This window comes from Rhinolophus hipposideros (assembly GCF_964194185.1).
Source record: "Rhinolophus hipposideros genome assembly, chromosome: 13".
Taxonomy (NCBI): Eukaryota; Metazoa; Chordata; class Mammalia; order Chiroptera; family Rhinolophidae; genus Rhinolophus; species Rhinolophus hipposideros.
This window is the reverse complement of record NC_138059.1, coordinates 58,113,111-58,133,409: the sequence shown is the minus strand read 5'-3', so window position 1 is coordinate 58,133,409 and position 20,299 is coordinate 58,113,111. Positions and strand designations below refer to the sequence as shown.

The window sequence follows — 20,299 nt, the reverse complement described above, 5'->3', positions numbered from 1 at the left end:
AGCCTTGAACCTAAAAAAGATACAACCCAAGACCTTTAAAAATCCCAACTCCATGAATTTCTCTCACAACTGTATTCACATGTAAATGAAACATTCTTTTGATTCTTTCACATCTGCATTGGCAGTTAGATCTCTTCCTAGGGCCATTTTCCCAAAGAAAGGAAGCTTACCACTTGAGAGTTACTTTCAATTGGTGAGAAATAATAAAACAACAACAAAGCCACACTGACTTCAGCTCTGAACAGTTTCCTCCTCACCTGAGTGGCTTGCTCCAGAGCTGCCTTCTATCCCATCACGCAACAGAATGACAAATTATGCTTGAAAGCACAGGCTTTGGAGACCAACGATTCCTGGATTGGAGGGCTGGCTGCACCACTTGTTAACTGCCATGTGGGCATGTTCGGGCTATCTGAGCCTGAGATTCCTCATCTGAAAAGTGGCAGTGAAGTGATTGTCTCAAGTATGGGCTTGTCACAAGGATCAATGAGCTCTCACGAAAGGTCTGACATGTAGTTATTCAATGAATACTATTTTTCATTACATAATGATCATACCTTATGTAACAATAACAGTAATGGAGAGGCAGTCTTAGGTCATGGTGAAGACCATGGACTCTAGGTCCAGCTGGGCTGGAATTCCTGCTGTGCTACTTACTGTGTGACCCCTGTGCCTCAGTTCCTCTTCTATAAAATACAACACCAATAGAGCCTCCCTACCAAGTGTTGTGGACATCCAATGAATCATGGTACACATGTGGTTCCTGGCCCATAGTGAGCACCATGGAACCAATGCTGCATTCCTGCCCGCAGGGTAGCATGTGAATAGTGAAAACTCCCAATGGCAATCCACAAATGTGCAGCATCTACTACACAGCTTCTCCCCCTACAGAGCACCTGTGTTTACAGACTAGAAAACATTTATGTGTCTAAATGGCTCGAGCTGCTCTCTAATCCAGTCCTGACCGAGTGGCAATCCTAGTGACACATCTATTAAGTCACCCATTTGTTACCCATCACTCAAGTGACATAGACACGGCTGTTGTCCAAGGGGCCTGTGGGAAGTCCATCCTCCTCTGGTTGCTCCTAAGCCACCAACCTTCACTTAACCACTGCCTCAGCAGCACAGAACCCAAAACCCGGGAGTCTTGCCAGGCTGTCCCTAGATCCTGCATGTGGGAAGGCATGGAAAGCTGGGGCTTAAACATGCTTTATAACTTATATAGGAATATTTATTCAAACTGACATTTATCATTCAACGCATATTGGGTACTCCATTAATAACTAAAAGTAGCAAGTAACATTTTACTTAATTAAGAGGCAAAAAGATTGCTTAGAAAAAGTGTGGATAGAGAAGCTGTTTTCTCAAGTATCGGTTGAGGAAAATACCTTCAAGTTGCATTTTTTGTAGCTCTCATTCTCAGTACATGATTGTCTTAGGACACAACTAACTTCTATTAAATAAAATTAAACTCTGCTTTAGATGTAGCAGTCCCCTGTAGGACTCTTAACTAGGGAATTAAACTGTTTCTATCTTTTAACAAATCCAGCGTTTTACTCCTCCATGAGAGCACATGATGCTGTGTACATTCCTGAGCTCATCTTCCCTAAGAAACGCGATTTTCTAGATGAAAAAATTTTCATAGTCTAGGATGTGTAAGACGATGTCCCCAAATCTGTGTTCCTGACACAGTCACTCAGAAAACATCAGCTCCAAAGACCTTCTCCCCTCCTCATTTAAATCCTACTCTTTATCAACATATAAAGGATGATCTTACATTGAAAAATACTAAATTCCGATTTAAAATGATGCTTAGGTAACTAATAGAGTCCTAGAAATGCATTTTTAGGTTAGAAATATAAGCTATTTTCCTCCCACAGCAGGTGTGTTTGTTTACTGTGGCTGCTGTACAAGTTACCACAAACGTAGTGGCTTAATATGACACAATGTATTGTCTTTACAATTCTGATGATCAGAAGTCTACAGAGTGTCTCACTCGGAATCAAAGTGTTATCAGGGCTGCATTCTTTGTGGAGGTGCCGGCTTCTAGAGTCTGCCCCCATTCCTTGGCTTGGAGTCCCTGTCCACCTTCAAAGCCAGCACTGGCTGCGCACGTCTTTTTCATTCCCATCACACTGACACACTCTTCTGTCTACCTCTTCTGCATTCAAAGAGCCTGTGATTACACTGAGCCCATCCAGTTAGTCCAGGATAAGGTCCCCCGATTAGAAATCTCAGTATCATCTGCAACCTTTATCTCTCCTTGCCATGTAACGTAACATATTCATCAGTTCCTGGGCTTACGATGCGGACATCTTTGGGAGGGGAAATTATGCTGTCTGCCGCAGGAAGAAAAATAATTGTTCAATCTGTGCCCTATCCATTAGACATCCTTCGCCAGATAGTGGAGAATTCTCCACCAGTGGGTGGAGAATTCTAGTGCTTGCTCGACAGTCACTTCTTATTGGAGCAAAACCCTTCTTGTATGTACTCAGCCTTCTCATCCCTACAATGAGAATGACAATATAGATCACATATGGTCAAAATAGGTTGAGTTAAAGCTTTACAGTGATTTGTTTCTGACAGTGGTTTTCTTCATTCATTGTTCTAGGAAGAAAAAATGAAAACGCCTGTAAAGGAGCTCCTAAAACCTGTTCTTTACTAGATAAATTCCCTGAGACAACGGGATGCAGAAGAGGACAGGTACCAAGAATGTTTTCAGTGCCGGGAGGAACACAATTATGTATTAGCAATAAAGCAATGCAGTCATTTACCAAGAAATGGTTATTTCCTTTGCCCCAGCAAATGCCTCTTTTTTTCACTCGCTTCTAATGAAACATAATTTCATGTGGTTGACATCAGAATTGAGGGTGGAAAGTGTTCCGTGTGTATAGCTTTGTGGAAAATGGGAGTACTTATTTTTAGTTCCTTCACAAAGATAAAATGAGAATATTAATTCTGAGTCTTACAGAGGCTCTAATCCAAATTGACAATAATTTTGTCACTTTAATTAAGCCATTCTCCCACACCTTGATAAGTGGAAGAACAGTGTGTTCTATTTTCTGCACAGATCAAATATTCCGTCATGCACCCAGGAACTCACGTATGGCCACATACGGGACCCACGAACTGCAGGCTCCGAATGCACCTGGGCTTGGTGATTCCCAAGGAAGGCTGCAAGATCCGATGCGCCAACGAGACCAAGTATGTTTCTTCCCATCATTTTCTTTCCTATCCGTCACTTCTGAGGAGGGATGCTCATTACCACTAAGCTAGGTTCCATTGGATTCTTTATGTTCCTTTGTTAACTGCCATAGACGGGGGTGGGTGATATTAATCCAGAGTCTGTAGTCTCTGTCCCTTCTTTGTCCTTCCTGGTGGTCTGGAGTTACTCCCCAATCCCAAAGCTGCCTTCTGTAGGGATTTATGCCCAGAGCACTTGCAGCTGGTTGATCAGCCTTCTTGCTTCTTTCTAGATGGACAGACTTGCATTCAGAGTCAGCTAACTTGTACTGAGCCCCACACCTCTTACCCAGTGTGTGTGTTGCTTTACTACTTCACTTATTTAGCATGCAAAGAGACCCCATTTCTAAAGAAAACACCTGGTGATATTTGTGTTTCGCTCCAGAGGAATCAGCAGGGTGCCGTGGAAGCTGGCTGCTGTTTTCAAATCCCAGCTCTGAACCCTGGGTACCCGTAGCCAGTTACTTAATCCCCTCAAGCTTCAGCCTCCTTACTTATGAAATGGCAATGATACTATCTGCTGTGCAGGACTGTTGTACGCAGCAAATGACATAGTGCATACTAGGCGCTTCGCCCAGGCCTAGCATGAGTAGAGATGTGATTGTTAGGGCCACTTCTCCCCGTGCCTTTTCCTGTCCTATTCTTATTACTCCCTTCACCTAGAATGCCCCTCTTTCCACCCATCCAAAATAAATCTATTACTAAGACCCAATTTAGTTTCATGAAAAGGAACCACTCTTCTGACTTCTTCGGGTGTATATAGTGTATAGTCCCAACAATCCTGTTCTTTATCTTCCATTGCTTTTTATAAATTAGTATGTATTAGCCAAATTGCTGTGACTGAGCTGTAAGCTCCAGGACAGCAGAAACCAAGCTGTTGTCTTCTTACGCATTTCTCACAGTCCTTAAGAGAGGACTGGCGGAGGCGGGTGTTCAGGAGTGTACAGAGTCACTTATTTGGTTGTTGGCAGGTTCCCGCCTGCCTGGCGTGGCACAGCAGCAGAGTGCGATGTGAGATTCACAGATGATTCACGTGGGGGACCTTCCCCTGCCACACGTGTCTAATCAGGGAGGTGATACAGCTCACACGTCATGGGTCATAAGAGAGGCACAGATAAAAATGCTACAGAGGGTTCAACAGGCAGCTAGCTCATTTGCCACTGAGGTTTGAGAATCTTGACAGTGGTGATTTTTAAAGATAGGAAGGATTTGCACATCGAAAGCTAGGAGAGCATGGCATTCCAGGCTGAAAGAACAGCATCTACAAAGGCGCAGAAGCCAAAAATTACAGGCCACATATGAGGAATACTGAGTGATTTCAGCAACCAAGGGTGTAAGATTCTGTTTAAAAGGTAACCTGATACACATTAAAATGTTCAAGCGTTTATTTGAGCATACATCCATTTGAATCAGGCAGTATCAAACCAAACGTGGTTAGGAACATTCCACCTACAGGACCTAGAGGCAGGTTTTTGTAGTGAACACACTGAAGCAAAGCAAAAAAAGTGTTTGGTTATAGCACAGCAGCTGTCTTATTCGGGAAAGCGTGGTTGGCTGTTTGCGATTGGCGGTTCTTAACTTTCCCTTTCTCAGATTCGTGTGCATTGACTCTGGCTCAGGTTTCGGATGCAGGCTTCCAACACATTGGAGCCACCTCAGTCTAATGGCCTCCTGGTTTAAACATTTAAATAGTATCTGTAGAATAAGGTAGGAGATTTAAAAAAATCTCCTACCTATTCTGCCTGTAGATAACTGGAAACAAAATCACTAGATAAAAATAAATAGAAATCCACTTAGGAACAGGTGGGGAGAGGGAGATGTATGGAACTGATCCTGGTCATTAGAGGCCTGAGGTAGCGAGAAGCTCAGGTTGAAAGAATGGGTGTGACAGTCAAGAAGGAGATCAGGGGGACAGTGTCAGAAGCCTAAACAAGAAGCCAAGGTGGGTTCAAAATGCAGAAGTGACCGTGGGAGACCTGCCAGCAGCATATCTGCAAGTGGATTCCCCACCGAGGCTACCAGCAAACACCTGGTTACCAGACTGGACAAAGGAAATGACTGCCAACCCCTCTCTCACGTTTCGAACACGTTTTGTAACTGTCTTCAGCTATCAGAAATAGGGACGGCTTATAAGCCCCAGGCCTGCAACTCTCTTGGAGGGTCATCTTGAATGAGAACATTAAGTTGGCAGCCCCTCAATTTCCACGGTGCTAAAGTACAATCTACTTCACAGGACAGTCAGTACCTGCTGATAACAATACTTTGCAGATGGTGTGTTTGGCACAGTGACAATTGAAAAATACTTGCCACCCACCTACATATGGTTGGGCCGGGAAGGTGACTTTGTAGATGATGAAATGCATCACGTTCTCACATCCCTGAAGAACCGGTCAGCATCGGTGCCTTTCAGCCTCATCAGGATTGCTGGTCAGCATCCTCCTGCATGTTCCTCCTGTTGTCCTGGCTTTACGTTGTGTCACATTCTCATCCTTAATCATCCTTAACTCGTGGGTCGTTGGGTCAGGCTAAGAACTTTATTACCAAAATAGTGTTATTCAGAAGAGAAATGGGTCAATTAAATTCGAGTACTGTGTAATGCTTCTAGTGGAAATAGCTGTCTGAATAGTACACAGTTTATGAGCTCTGAGGACAGGAAGACTGTAATATGGAACCTGGAAGTCTCATGCTGTTATTGTAGAAGGACCGTTAGTATGGGAACAGAGGCACGTACATCAAGAAATCAGGCTTCCTGGTGCTAGGCGACAAGAAGCAATTTTTCAGAGTTTCTTAGCTTCCAGAAGAGGAGGTAACCTGTAGCGATTTGTGTCTGGTAGTTTTCAGGTTTCAATACCCACATTGCCGTTTCTCCAGCATGGCCGACTCCTGCTAGCATGCATGTTTAAATATTCCATCACCACAAAAACACAGCACAGTGCTTTTCATCTGAAGAGGAGCTTGCAGGTATGCAACCTTCTATCACTATAAATAAAATGATCATTTAAAATTAACAGATGCTTTCTGATTGCATGTTCCTGGTACATAGTTTGTAAAGCACAGAGAATCTCGATAATAAAAGCAAATATTGATCTCAATACTCAGAGACAATGCCCGGATGCTTCTGAATAACCATGTATATATACACGTGTTCATGATGGTGGTGAACATAGTAATAATATGTAGCATGCTTACCATGTGGAGAGCACAGCTGTAAGCACCCTGCATATATTAATTCATTAATCCTCACAACAATCTCATGGGATTATTAAAATCTCTATTTTACAGCTAAGACCACTGAGCAGATGCTAAATAACTTCCCCAAACTCAGCTACCTCAGTAAGTGTTGATATTTGTATCGGTTTCTTGGGACTGCCATAACTAATTACTATAAACCAGAGGGCTTAAAACAACAGAAATGTATTTTCTCATGGTTTTAGAGGCCAGAAGTGTGAAGTTAGGTGTCAGCAGGGCTGGTTTCTTCTAGAGACTGAGGGAACATCCGTTCCCTGCCTGTCTCGGGGTTTCTGGGGACGACCAGCGTTCCTTCATGTGCGTTGGCTTCTCGATGCTCCAATCTCTGCTTCTGTCGTTGCCTCACCTTCTCTCTGCGTCTTCTCCCTTTCTCTTTTCTTATAAGGGCACTTATCATTGGATTTAGGGCCCAATCTAGTCCAAGATGTAATTCAACTTAATTACAGCTGCAAAGACCACTTTTCCAAATAAGGTTACACTCACAGGGTCCAGGTGGACACATTTATGTTGCAGAGGCCATCATTCAGGGCACTAATGTGGGGACCCAGGGTTGGTCCGAGGCAGCCTGGCTGGAAAGTCCGTGCTCCTAGCCTCCATCCCATAGACTCGCTCTACAGAGGTTTTGGGCTTTGGGTTATGCTGCGGCTATTGATAAAATTAGGATCAAGCTATACTTATAAGGTGATCACCGCAAATGCTGGCTTCCATTGCAGACCAATTGGCTATCACGTAGAGAAGGCAGCTGGGGAGTCTCCCTGTCTGGGCTGTTTGTTTGTGTCACCCCTGACAGGCCAGGCTTTGTGGCCTGTAGAATGAGCCCTATTACCATGAGCCCCATCTTGATCTGGAGCTGAATTAACTTGAGTCAGCTGATAAACATGCCACCGCCACCAACAAGTGAGAATTGTCAGAATTGTCACCCTCATGGACTGGCCAAGTTGTGGGAGCTTTGGATGATCTCAGCGAGGAATTCTTTCTTCCGAGTCTCCAAGAGGGACTCCAGGACATTCTAGAACCATGCGAAGGGAAAGAAGAGTGACCGTGCACTCTCCTGGAGACTCAGCATTATTGCCTGCAAAGGACCAGCCTGAAATGTGTGACAAGATCGATATGTGGCCAGGAAAGCATGCGTTGTTATTAGTGTCAGCAACAGACTGAAGAAATGAATTGGCAATAAGTCATTGAATTCCTCTCTGTATTGCTTTCCAGATAATGGCCTCTTCCCAAATACCTCAAGTATTTTATAACATATTTTTTTCATTAATCTCTCAAGTTTCCAATTAGGAAGATTGTGTGGAAAGCATGCTAAAATATTAACAGTAAGAGAGAGACTTAATTTTTTTAATCCACCATGAATCGTTCATAGATAACATTTGTTTTGTTATCATAAAGTGTCCAAGAAGGTAAAGTAAGTCTTAAAATTTTCTAATCACATTGTAGAAGCTCTGAATTAACGAAATCATTTACAACCAAATATTTTTGCCTCTTCTTCCATCTTTTTGTTGTTGTTAGTTTTCTTGAAATCATGAATCTTGTGTTTCACAAAATATATCCGTCTTCTATCCAAATTGTAATGTGACTCTATCCACAAGTCACATTACAATTCAAGTCTGCCCATGTGGGACCAAAAAAAAAAAAAAAGACATTTTTAGCTGGATATCTTTCCTGAACATTTGTTATTGAATAGTAACATTTTGTCCTCTTTTTTCTTTTACTTGAGCAACTTGGTGAATTAAAAACATCAGTAAAGTTTCTTAACCCCTGTTCTAGTTAACATGGTGTGTTTAGGCTATTTATGAGCATAGATAATATACATACACCTCCACAGGGAGTGGCAGTTCTTACATTGAAAATGAATTGTGTTCAAACATTTGTTCATTGAACTGATGGCTGAGAAGTTGGAGAGTTGTTATCCATTTTCCCATGGCAATATCAAATGATGTGCAGTTTCCTGGGTCAGCCCCCAAACGCTTTTAACTCATGACCTTTATTAATGGGGTCTGGAACTAGTGACTATTTTTGATAATGTTTCTATGGGAAACATGTATCCTGAGTTCTTCAGATTTTAACATTATGCATATTCAAATTAAGCAAATTAAGGACTGAAGTCACATTACCTGGGTACAAATTCTGGCTTTCCTTCTTATTAAGTGTATCCTTAGACAACATGCATAACCTCTCTAAGCCTCGATTTCTTCATCTGTAAAATGGGAAGAATAAGAATGTGTCCTTTTGTGGTTTTAATTATTAACGTAATCCATATCAATGCACTTAGAAGTGTATTTGCAAAGTATAGTACTCCGTATATTTGAGCTTTTATTGTCCTCTTGTCTGATTGCTGCAAACATGGGGGACTTTTGTCCCTTCCATTCCAGGCAGTAAAACCAAGCACTTCTGTGACATTGGAGGTAGTTCCTGTAACCACCGGGAGTGCACACTCTGGTAGGGATGAGGGTGGGAGCTTTAAGGAGATAGGAAAGAGGAAGGAGGTAGGAAGCCAGCGTGGGTGGGCACTTATACAAATGGGAACTGTGATTTGATAGACCTGGGCCTGGGAGGGATGCCGGGAAAGGGGGGTGCGCAGGAGCACAGCAGATAGCAAACCCCCCATTTTTCCTTTTCCTCGCCATGTCCCCCCGCCCCGAAATAGAGATACAGGGGAAGGGGACAGTGGCATCCCATCTCTGTGGCCTCAAGAGTTTTCTTCTCCCTCTTCCCTTTCTTTGTCCTCCTGTGTTGGCTTTCTTAGCTGTGTTACAGAGCCCTCTGCTCCAGGATGACCTGGGACCAAAAGGAGGACATCAGAAACTACAGAGAGAGGCAGCCGGGGGTGGGCAGCAGGGCTGAGTCTGGACCCCCAGACCTACTTGGGGAGGAGAGAGGCCCAGCAGCAACCTGTGGAACGGCTCGCCCCGGGAAGCCTTGTGAGGGGTACTGGGGGTGCTTGTGTACAGAGCTTGTTCAAAGAGATTCTTTGAGAAGTTAGCCACCTTTTGTTGAAATGAATATTTTAACATTGAATCAGCAAATCTATACCCATTTCTCAGTTGAAAGCTTGTTAAATATATCCTGGGAAGTGTAATATGAAAACTAAAATACTAACCAATAGCTTGGCTCAGAGAACTAAGAATTTGGGTGCTGGAAAAAGCGTGAGAACCATCGTTTCCAACTCTATCATTGCACAAATGGGGAAACTAAGGTCCCTAGGTGAAGCATTTTGTCAGTCACATGGCTAGTGAGCAGCACTCAGGAAAAAAAACGCGTGTGTCCTAGCTTCCAGAACAGTGTTTCGTCCAGATAGATAGATGATAGATAAGTGGGTAGAGGTGGGTAGGTCAGTGGATGGATGGATAGGGAGGGAGGGAGGGAGGGAGAGTGGGAGGAAAGGACAGAGGGAGGAAGGAAGTGGGGTGTGTGTGTGTGTGTGCGTTTCAGTCTGTATGTTTTAGGAGTAGAGAGAGAAGAGGAAGCCGTGAGAATGCAGTTCTGCATTTCAGTTTCATGATGTGCCAGAATTGCCAAAGGAGTCAGATTGGAGAATTTCAATAGCTCAGAATTAGTAAACTAAATTAGTATCCTTATTGCTGAACTCTTTAACCCTCTTCTGTATTCCACTCAGCCTGTTTAAATACCAGACTGGTCACCTCAGCATCGCATCAAGGCATACGAATATCCCCTCGTACCATGATCTAAAGGTTTGGGCTGTAACAGAGCAAGTCTAGTGGCTTCCTGCTTCTTCCACAGAATCACAGTATCACTGCAGATATCTGAACTTGCTTCCATATGATTCCTTTCCTGGAAAATTAAAACCCTGTCATTTGCCTACCTGAGAAGTGTTTTAGAAAGATCACTGAGATAAGATCTACGAAGTTTTTAGGTGGAAGACTCCATAAGCAACTAGTATCATTACTTAGCATTATTAATACTGATGGTAATTCTATGACAAAATTACAGTTATTAGGTATGTGCTACCATTATATCATTATCGTTAATTATCATAATTTGAGAAATTGAGGAATTATATGATATTGCTTTGTCTTGAGGCCAGATAGTCTTGTATCTTTTTTTTTTAATTAAATTTATTGGGGTGACAATTGTTAGTGAAATTACATAGATTTCAGGTGTACAATTCTGTATTACATCGTCTATAAATCCCATTGTGTGTTCACCACCCAGAGTCAGTTCTCCTTCCATCACCATACATTTGATCCCCCTTACCCTCATCACCCAACCCCCACCCCCTTACCCTCTGGTAACCACTAAAGGAGAGGCATTCTTTTCTCATCATGGTAAGAAATTCTAGAAATAAGCCAAAGTAGCCGTCCAGAGAATGGTGTGCAGCCTCCCATCTCCAGTCCAGCTTTTCCGAACCCTCTGAGCAAGGCCATGCAGGCCCCTTCTTTCAAAGGCCGCTCTGAAAGCCCTTGCTCCAGATGGCTCTTCCCATGTCATCTTGAGTGGAACTTAATCATATTTAGTGGAACTTTTTTTCACAAAGCAAGTAGCCTGAAAACTCTTTCTTTGCATTGCAATGAGAATCTTTTTTATTCAGAAGAGATCCAAGGACCTTTGACATCCTTGTACCCTGCCTCTTACTGTTGTGGAAAACCCTCATCCTTTCCCAGGCTGGTGATATAGCTCTCATATAGCCCCAGTTCATTTCAGTCTGCATATCCCGTGGGTAGGGTTCTAGTATCCCTTCCTTTCCTCCACTTAGAGTTATCTAGCTCTGATAGGTGATCGAAAGACACCATTTTTTTTAAGTATTCAGAAGGAATCTACATTTAAGAATCTATTAAGTAATTGAGTATCTTTTATATTAAGTAGTTGAGCATCTTTGCCATTTTCTGGGCAAATGTATGGAAGGGCAAATAGACATCTCACAGGACACACTAACCCCATGAGCTTTACAGCCCTAAAGAAGTCCAACTCTTTGGAATATCTCCTAGATTTGATGTTTCAAAATTGTTTAATCAATGGTTGACACTAGTCCATATTTGATTTTAAATATCTGAACAGCCACAAACGAGTGATAACTTAAGTACCACCCTTACAGACACTGGTGTCCTGTAAAGGAATTAGTGTGTTCCAACGCTAACGGCCTTGGCCACTTTACAGGGAATTTATGTTCATGAATGGAAATAGAATGTTGAAGATTTTTCTCCCATCAAGCATTCTGAAATCTTTGCCTTTCTCATACTTATCAGAATCTAGTGAAAACCTGTCATTTGGTGCAACCTAGAATTTTCTAGTTACTTTAATTGCTTCTGGTGTTTTCAGTAGGTTTCAGATTCTCTGTCACCCACAAAAATACTGAGACTCACTTGTCAATGTAGCACAAAGTGTATTTCAAAGATTATCTTAAATGTTTGCTATCTCGTCCCCTTGGAAGAGTTCCGTTTTCTCAAATGAAGGCTAATTCATGGAGATGGATGCTGAGGCCGTTGTTGGTAACATTGTGCCACATCTCAACATTATCACCTGTATGTTTTATCTTTTCCCACTTTTTTGAATATTTTTCTTCCTCCTGTTTTATATTCTCTACCATTAATTGAATATCTTCTATGTGCCCACCCTATGTTAATGCTCACATCAAGTATACACATGAGGATAGAAAAGGCTCCAATATACTAGTATCTCACCCGAGTCACATACTAGTACATGGCAGAGCCCAGACGGTTAAATGTGCCTTCCTTTAAATGACTTTTCCATCACGCTGTGTGGCTTCTCTCCCCCTTTCCCTTGTACCACACACTCCCCTTTACTTTACCGTTTTTTCTTACTTAATTGTGGTAAACTACACCTAACATAAAATGTATCATCTTACTATTTTTAAATGTACAGTTTTGGACATTAAGTGGACTCATGTTGAGCCACCATCACACCATCCATCCTCAGAACTCCTTTCATCTTGCAAATCTGAAGCTCTGGACCCACGGAACAATAGATCGCCATCATTCTTTCCATCTATATGAATTTGACTACATATGTCACATTATGTGGAATGATACAATATTTGTCCTTCTGTGACAGGTTTATTTCACTTAGCGTAATGTCCCAAAGGTTCATTCGTCTTGTAGCGTGTGTGAGAATTCTCTTGCTTTTAAGGCTGAGTTGTATTCTATTGTATGTAGATATCACATTTGGTATATCCGTTCATCTGTCTGTGGACACTGGCTTACTTCTGCTGTTTGCTCCTGTGGGTCATGCTGCTATGACATGGATGTACTGCTTTTCCCTCCTGAGTACACCCCCCCCCCCATCATCTCCCTATAATGTAGGCTTGTCAGTGGTACCCATTAACATTGCTCCATCCCACTGATGACACTAAGACCTAGAAAATGACCACCACACTGTATATGCCATGAGTCATTTCACTTCTTTTTCTCTTGTCATGTTTTGTTTTTCTTTTTTTAAGCTTTGCCTTTCTTTTCAAGTTTGGTTTTGCATAGTAATGAATACATACTCTGTCATTTATTTGAGTCTGTATATTTCTCCTGAGTCTAAATATTTCTGTCCTTTTTTATACACGGATGGAACTTCAATAGAACTCTTTGAACCTTCAGAGGAATCCTATCAAAGAGCCAAGCAATGCATGTTTATCGAATGCAAGATGGTAGGCTGGGCGTGTGAGGCAGCACACAAGGTGTGTGTGTTGGAGGGTCCAGAGAGCTTGGCGGATGTTTGTGACTTTATCAGTTACTTTAAATAACTTAGAAATTTTATTGTCAGATTCTTTCATATATCCAGGATGAATTTGCCTCCCACCTCACCCCTACTCTCCCAGGACATTTGTCAATGACTGGAGACATTTTTTGCTTGTCACATTTGGTGGGGGAGTGCCATTAGTATCTAGAAAGTAGACGCCAGACACAATGCACAGAGCACAAGACAGCCCCTCGAACAAAGAATTATCTGGCCCCAAAATGTCAATAGTACCAAGGTTGAGAAACCCTGCAATATGTAATATTACTTAATTCAATAATAATTGATCACCTACTAATGAACGTAAAAGACACAAATCATTTTCCTAAGGAAAATGTCCTTATGACGATGCAATAACTTGAAATCAGGCTAGCATTTTACCCCCTATAATTTTAATTACTTGCTAACCCAAGTATACAATTTTAGCTTCTTGAGTAGAATTTTAATATCTAAAGAAGATTTCCTAGTAAAAAGTTTTTCTTTTAAAAACAAAACTTAGCATACTTGGCAGTTAATACCTATTTGAAAAAGAAGAGAACATTAGCATGGTGAATAAACTTTCTTTGGATTTGAAAGGCATTGTGTAATTGCCCCCTGCAGTTCCTCTCTTGACTTCTTTACTTAAAATTACACTATACTTAGATTTTAGCTCCTGTACAGATATCTTAGGAAGCAGTGCTATCGGCCCTAAAGGGTGTTTTGATGGAAAACACTCCATGGATAACTCACTTGCTGCACAGATGACATAAAAAATATAAACCATCTACCCTTCCATAAAATGGAACTTTTTTCCATAAAGTGGAGCTTTAACCAATGGAATGGTTTGAAAACAGAACCCTTTGGAGATGCTCAGAAACTGTCCCAGGTATCCTACTGGGCATGGAGAAGCTGGAGAGCTGGTCACTGCGTGTAGGTCTCAACTCATCTCTGAAACGCCAGGGAGGACTCCCTGCTGTCACTGACCGGAAGTTACCCTGGGCATGAGCCTGGACACTCTTGAATGCTTGTCCAACTAAGCAAGCCTTCCTAAGTTCCTAACAAGAATAAGGATGCTTTTATCACCAGTCTCCTGCCCTTTGTACACCTTCAGTGCTGAGCATTGAATATAGGTATTCATGGTAAGAATCCTGAAATTCTTCCTTAATCACTAAGGAAAGAATAAATCCTGGCCTGAGGGGTCCAGTTATCTGGTCGTACTGCAAAGGTTATCCTGACAGTACCTTCCTACATATAGATATAAACCGATCCCCAGGCATAGGAATCACAAGAATCTGTGTGTTTCTGTTTCAGGACGTGGGAAGAAGGCAAGGTTCTCATCTTTGACGACTCCTTCGAGCACGAGGTGTGGCAAGACGCCTCGTCTTTCCGGCTGATATTCATCGTGGATGTGTGGCACCCAGAGCTGACACCCCAGCAGAGACGTAGCCTTCCTGCAATTTAGCATGTCATTCGGGCTCAGGGCACACCGGAGAGAGGCTGCCTTCTGGTTCTCTATCCTTGGATGTGGGCATAGACGTTCAAACACCAAGGCCCTTAATTCCCTTGATTTACAGCCTGAAAGTTTCTAAACCTCCTCCTAGGGTTAGAACACACTAAAGGGACTGTTTGCCTCGCTACAGGTCACTTAGAAAATACCCTGCCGTATTTCATCCCGGGACAGCACCGATCTGGTGCCCGTATTTCAGGTGAACTCATGATAGCGCCTGCCTTGCCAGCCAAAGATATTTTTTTCCGATTAGAATAGGTTAAATCAGTGTACAGTGAAAATATATGTAGAAACTGTGAAAAGATTACTTTAGCCTGTAATTTTTCTATGCAATTATATTTTTCTAGAGTAGCTAGATGTTTTCATCATGTACCACTACCTTTTTTTGTTAATTTTAGCGACAAGCTGTGTAAATGCTTTACTTCTAGCTGTTTAATAGTAACTTTGCCAGTGGACTTGGACTTCCCTCTTTTAATTATTTTCAGTCAAAGATACTCATGAAAAAAAAGCAATTTTATTTTCCTAATACAAAGGAGAAAGACATAATTATGCCAACGTCTATGAACTGTGCGGTTCCCTACCTGTTGCGTCCGTTTGCTTTCTTCATTGAGAGTCAAAGTGTCTTCATTTCTCTCCTCGCTACGTGAGTGGTAGAGACACTGTCAAGATAACATTTCTTACTGATAGGAAGCTTTTACACTGAAATTAGACATGGAATCATTTTGTATTGAGTTATACAAATGCCACATGTAAAAAATTTTAATGCTAAGTATGAAGGCTTGAATAAAAATTAAAAAGTAAAATTTTCCCAAGTAAACGTTTTTCTCTTGGGATCTAGTAGATAGGTGGCTGCTAGGATGTCTGGCCCCGGGCCTCTGTGCTGTCTGTGAGAAGGGGCTGGGCTCCAGAATGTCTTCACCTGTTGTAGGTCCATGCGAGGACCAGTCTTTGAGAGGATTCCCATCACAGTTCTGTAAGAATATAAAGGATGGCAGAATGGAAGACCAAGCATGCCAGGTCCTGAGTGTAGGATGTCAAGATTGCTCTTTGAAAGAGTTTTCAAGACTCTTCCAGATCCCTGGCTTGAGAAACTTCTGCTATTTAAGCATCACTTTGAAATAGCAGTTATTATCCATAGCTTAGCTTTACTATTATCCACAGCATAGAAATCAGTTGAAAAATGGTCTCGCCAACTCATTCCAAAGATGACAAGTCATTCATTTAGTAAATTATTAATGCATTAAATTTTGTTTTTTAAAAATTAAAGCTAACCAGAACTGTTAGCTTTAAGAATGTGATATTTGTGCACTGAATTTTAAGCCAATATGAACAAAACTGCTGAAAAAAATTACACATAGGTTACCAAATTTCATTCACAGGTATAAAAAACACTTTTGCTTTCTTTTCCATCTAACGACAAAGGAGCATGCTTTCTTGATCTCATTTAAAAACAGTTATTTCAAAGAAAATGGACCTCTTTTGCTTCTCCTTAAGCATATTAGCTTCCAGGAGAAGAATTTGCAAAGTATTTTTTGTGTTGCCTTCTGTTTTGCCAGTGTTCAAAAGTCTCACTAAAACAGCTGAAGTATGTGAGGAAAAATAGCAAAATTAATTATCAAAGTCCAGAAGAAAAAGCAGACTCTTGAAAAATAAAAAGGTATCTGCGTCCTTCAGTATTTATTGAACAGAGGAAATGACTGACAAAGAACAATACAGTGCAATGCTCATGTGTTAACATTCATGTCACTTACTGAATTTGGTTCTTGTATAATGCATACACATAAATTCAAAGTATAAGTTCTCATTGTTGAACCACCATCTTACATTCATGTAATGAAATTATGGAACAGAGTAAAAACTAGCTCTTAACTTAGTAATTATAATATGGTATTTAAAATCATGTCATTACAGTAGGATTCTAAATATTGCCAATTAAAAAGCCAGAATTGGTATTACTGTTGCAAAGGTTGGCAATAACTGACTCCAACAGCATTTTAAATACTTGGATTCCACAACGATCTTATAAACCCAAGTAATAAAATGGATTTTCTAATTCACTTTCATTCTTCATCTTTCTTCCATATGTCATGGTATATAAGGAAAGTGTTTCAGTCACTGCATTGGTAGAATTGTTTCAGTGTTATTATTTTGTTATTTGAAATGTCTACAGAGAATAAATTGGTTTTATTAATACTGTAATACAATTGATTGAGAAATATTTTTAATTCTATTTCAATTTTATTTCAAGGGTGGAATACAAAAACTACTTATGTTATTATTCTCTACTAGTAGAAAAAATTAAAACACTAGATCCATTGAGAAAGAGATGTAATAAATGGTTAAGATTAGTAATAATATCCACTGGGGTGATTTGTGGCCAGTTCAATCCTTCTTTCCTTTGAATTTTTTAGGTAACAAATTAACCTTTCCAAATCCTTAAAATGTAACATCATGTTTTACTGCTCATTATCAACTAAATTATTTTTATTTGCCATTGAGCACCCACTGGTCACACTAATGAATGCCCATGTCATGCAGATGGCTGGGAGAATAAGAGATACCTAAAAACATACAACTGGTTTTGGGAAACATGGCACAAGTAAGGATATCATATGCTATGATATCTTTATTTTTATCTAATTTCCTTTGAATGGATAGTGGGGGTGGGGGGGCTCCATTTCTAAGAAGAATAGACAAATAAAGTGATCTTTGGCATTTCATCCTGCATTCCTAGTCTTCTCTTATTTTCATTACTTGCATGTTTACCCATCCTTAAGGGTCTTCCTCCATGATTGAATACCTACCCACTCAGCACCAGCCAGGCCCTTTCTCTACACTTTTAACTGGTTGCAGGAAGGTGGGGGGTTAAATGCTTTAGTAGCACTTTTCTCTGCTGCTGTGACCCCAGTGAAGGCCACTGGAATGGATTCATCAATCACTGACGTGTTTTCGATGGGACCGCTCCCCCCCCACTTCTACTACCACCATCTTCAGACACACATAGCCTCTGGGAAGTCACACTGCAAAGATGAAGTAATCATACTTCAAATTGTGTGCCTTCTTTTAAAGTCAGCTCATGATAATCAGCTGGTAGCCTGACAAAAAGTGTGACATCAAAATCATTTCTGCAGGATATCAAAACAAGCAAATTGCAAATAGCCAGACCTCCGAGAACATGCTCTTAGGCTGAACAATTTGATGCTGGTGATGAGGTCAAAGAAAATAATTCAATAAGAATGGAAATTACTGGAGATACTATTCTCCCAGGGCTTTGTGCGACATTAAACTTCACAATTGTGTCTGCACAGTTTAATTCTGGTGTATCTACTTGGAAAAGCACTTTTAAATTGCAAAAACTGGAGAGGATCTCCATGTGATGTCTCAGAAAAATCTTTGTCCTAATGCAGTGTGTGCGTCAAATTTAGTTTTTGTCGTCATTTAATACCATAAATTTTATTTAATACCATAAATATGAGAGAGGGAGAATCTTGTATACATAACTGCCTTGCTTCATCCTCCAATCCCTTACTGAAAAAAACAAAACAAAAAACAAAACAAAAAAACAGTGTCTCTCGAGTCTTTGTTGAACTTTGGCTGCTCCAGCCAGCAGCTCGTGACAGTCATTACTGGATGGCAGGAGTAGAGGGTCTTGTGTCAAGCCAAATGCACGTGTCTGTGTGGGTCAGTTGCTCATGTGCTTCCTGGGTGGCGTACCACTGAAGGCTGGCACTATGCAGGAGCGTGGGCTGACTCGACGTTCAGTCTAGAGCCAAGAGTGGCTGAGTGTTTTCATTCTCTCCCTTCTCCTCATGTTTTAGGGTCCCAGCTTCTACCACAGACTGCGATCTAATAGTAGGGGAAAGAAGGAAAAAGATGATTACAAACAATTCATGGTGGCAACAATTTTGGAACCTTGGCATTCAGATTTTATATTCCCCTTATTACTCACGACACTCAAAATAATTCCCTTCCCCCTTTTATAGCTCTGTTTTCCTTACTTTTGTGTCTTCTACACCATATTTTTATGGGATGAGGAATCTGGGAATCTTCTTTGCAGAAATTTCATCTATTGGTGAAAGGAACACGAGTTCTCACTCTTCTCCGGTGTCTAAATGTTCTATGGCTCTTGAGATGTGGAAAGTCAAATAAATTTTGTTGGGAGTTTCAATGTTTCAAAATACTTTTTAGAGCCTTTGTTTCTCAAGTTCATAGGAAACTTATCATGCATGACGTTAAGACTGAGCTTTTTGATCAGATAGTAAATATAAACTCTACTGCTTCCTGGCTAAGGAGTTCTTAAAACGTTCTGGACCTTTATTCTCTCACCTGTAAAACAGAACCATCACCTGCCTCCCACATTGTTGACAAGGACTCAAACTAATCACCTACATAAAGTATGTGACATGTAACTGTACTTAAAATTGATGGAGCACTCTGTTGTCACCATTACTGCAATAATAGTAGTGACCTTTAGTTTCGGATGCATCCTTCCATTCTGGAGTAATAACCATTTCTTCCCTAAGTTTATAACATGGATTGAAACTGAAATTATTTCTTAACTTATAGAAAGTTATGGGCTATGCGCACAGTAGACATTGAATAAATGTTCACATACTAAAAAAAAACATTCGAAACATTAAGAAAATGTTGAACTAATTTGATCAAATAAGCAAGCAAAATTTACAAATCTGTGCAGTGAATGGTTCACTCAGTAAGCCTGAGTTTCCCAAACCCTCCACATTTCAAAGATCTTAGGATCGTCCCTTGACTGGTTCCTCTAAACCCTAGGGTATCCAGCCTGATAAAAGTGTCTCTGTATCCCTGAGACTTTGGGCCATGCCATATAGTATACTAGCAATATCATTTATACTGAATGTATAAATGTATACTGAATGCCTGTTTTTGTATCCCTGTGCTTTGGGTCACTATACCAGTTTGACTTCTAGTGGCAAGAAGGCAGAAGAAGAGGCACTTAAGACTGAGCAGCTAGGTCAATCACACACGCACTGCATGGCTATGGCACTGACCCCCCTTCCTACAATAAAACCCTGGACACCAAGGCATGTGTGAATTTCCATGGTTGGTGACATTGCATGTGTTGTCACACATCATTGCTCAGAGAATTCAGCTCTATGTGACCACTGGAGGACAACTGGAAGCTTGCAGCTGGTCCAGTGCAGCTGGGACTCCACCCAATGCATCTTTGCCTTTGCTGATTTTCATCTGTATTCTTTTCCTGTAACAAACCATAACTGTGAGTATAACAGCTTTTCTGGGTCCTGTGAGTCCTAGCAATTATCAAACCCGAGGGTGGTCTTGAGGACCCCAGTGTATATACTAACAGTAGTATTTGTTTTTTATGCACCTGTTATTGTAAGTGTTTTACATGTACTAACTCCCTTGTTTTCACAACTGTAAGGAGTGGTGCTGTTATTGTCTCCATTAAGAGACCAAAGCGGGGGAAAAATCAAGTAGCATAGGAAAGGCAACATAAATAGAGAGTGGAGAACAGGGCAGGTTTACCACCATCACACTGCTCCTGGGTGCACCTAAGGCTGCAGAGCTGTTTAGTTGAAATATTTAGTGTTCCTTCCACTTTTCCAAAAATAATTTTCTAAG

At 41.0% G+C, this 20,299-nt stretch overlaps 2 protein-coding genes across 6 annotated transcripts in view; one reads left to right on the top strand and one right to left on the bottom strand.

Annotated features, from left to right (window-relative positions):
• ASPH (aspartate beta-hydroxylase) overlaps positions 1 to 17,406 on the top strand; it is a 192,461-nt gene extending 175,055 nt beyond the window's left edge. For all 4 annotated transcript variants that reach the window (XM_081069791.1, XM_081069790.1, XM_081069793.1 and 1 more), the window contains 3 exons: positions 2,609 to 2,700; positions 3,068 to 3,201; positions 14,485 to 17,406. In XM_081069791.1, coding sequence (XP_080925917.1) covers positions 2,609 to 2,700; positions 3,068 to 3,201; positions 14,485 to 14,635 — 377 coding nt within the window. In that variant the 3' untranslated portion in view covers positions 14,636 to 17,406. The remainder of the gene's footprint in view (positions 1 to 2,608; positions 2,701 to 3,067; positions 3,202 to 14,484) is intronic.
• Positions 16,341 to 20,299, bottom strand: part of CLVS1 (clavesin 1) — a 154,005-nt gene continuing 150,046 nt past the window's right edge. For both annotated transcript variants that reach the window (XM_081069799.1, XM_081069800.1), the window contains exon 6: positions 16,341 to 18,526. In XM_081069799.1, the coding sequence (XP_080925925.1) occupies positions 18,439 to 18,526 (88 nt within the window). In that variant the 3' untranslated portion in view covers positions 16,341 to 18,438. The remainder of the gene's footprint in view (positions 18,527 to 20,299) is intronic.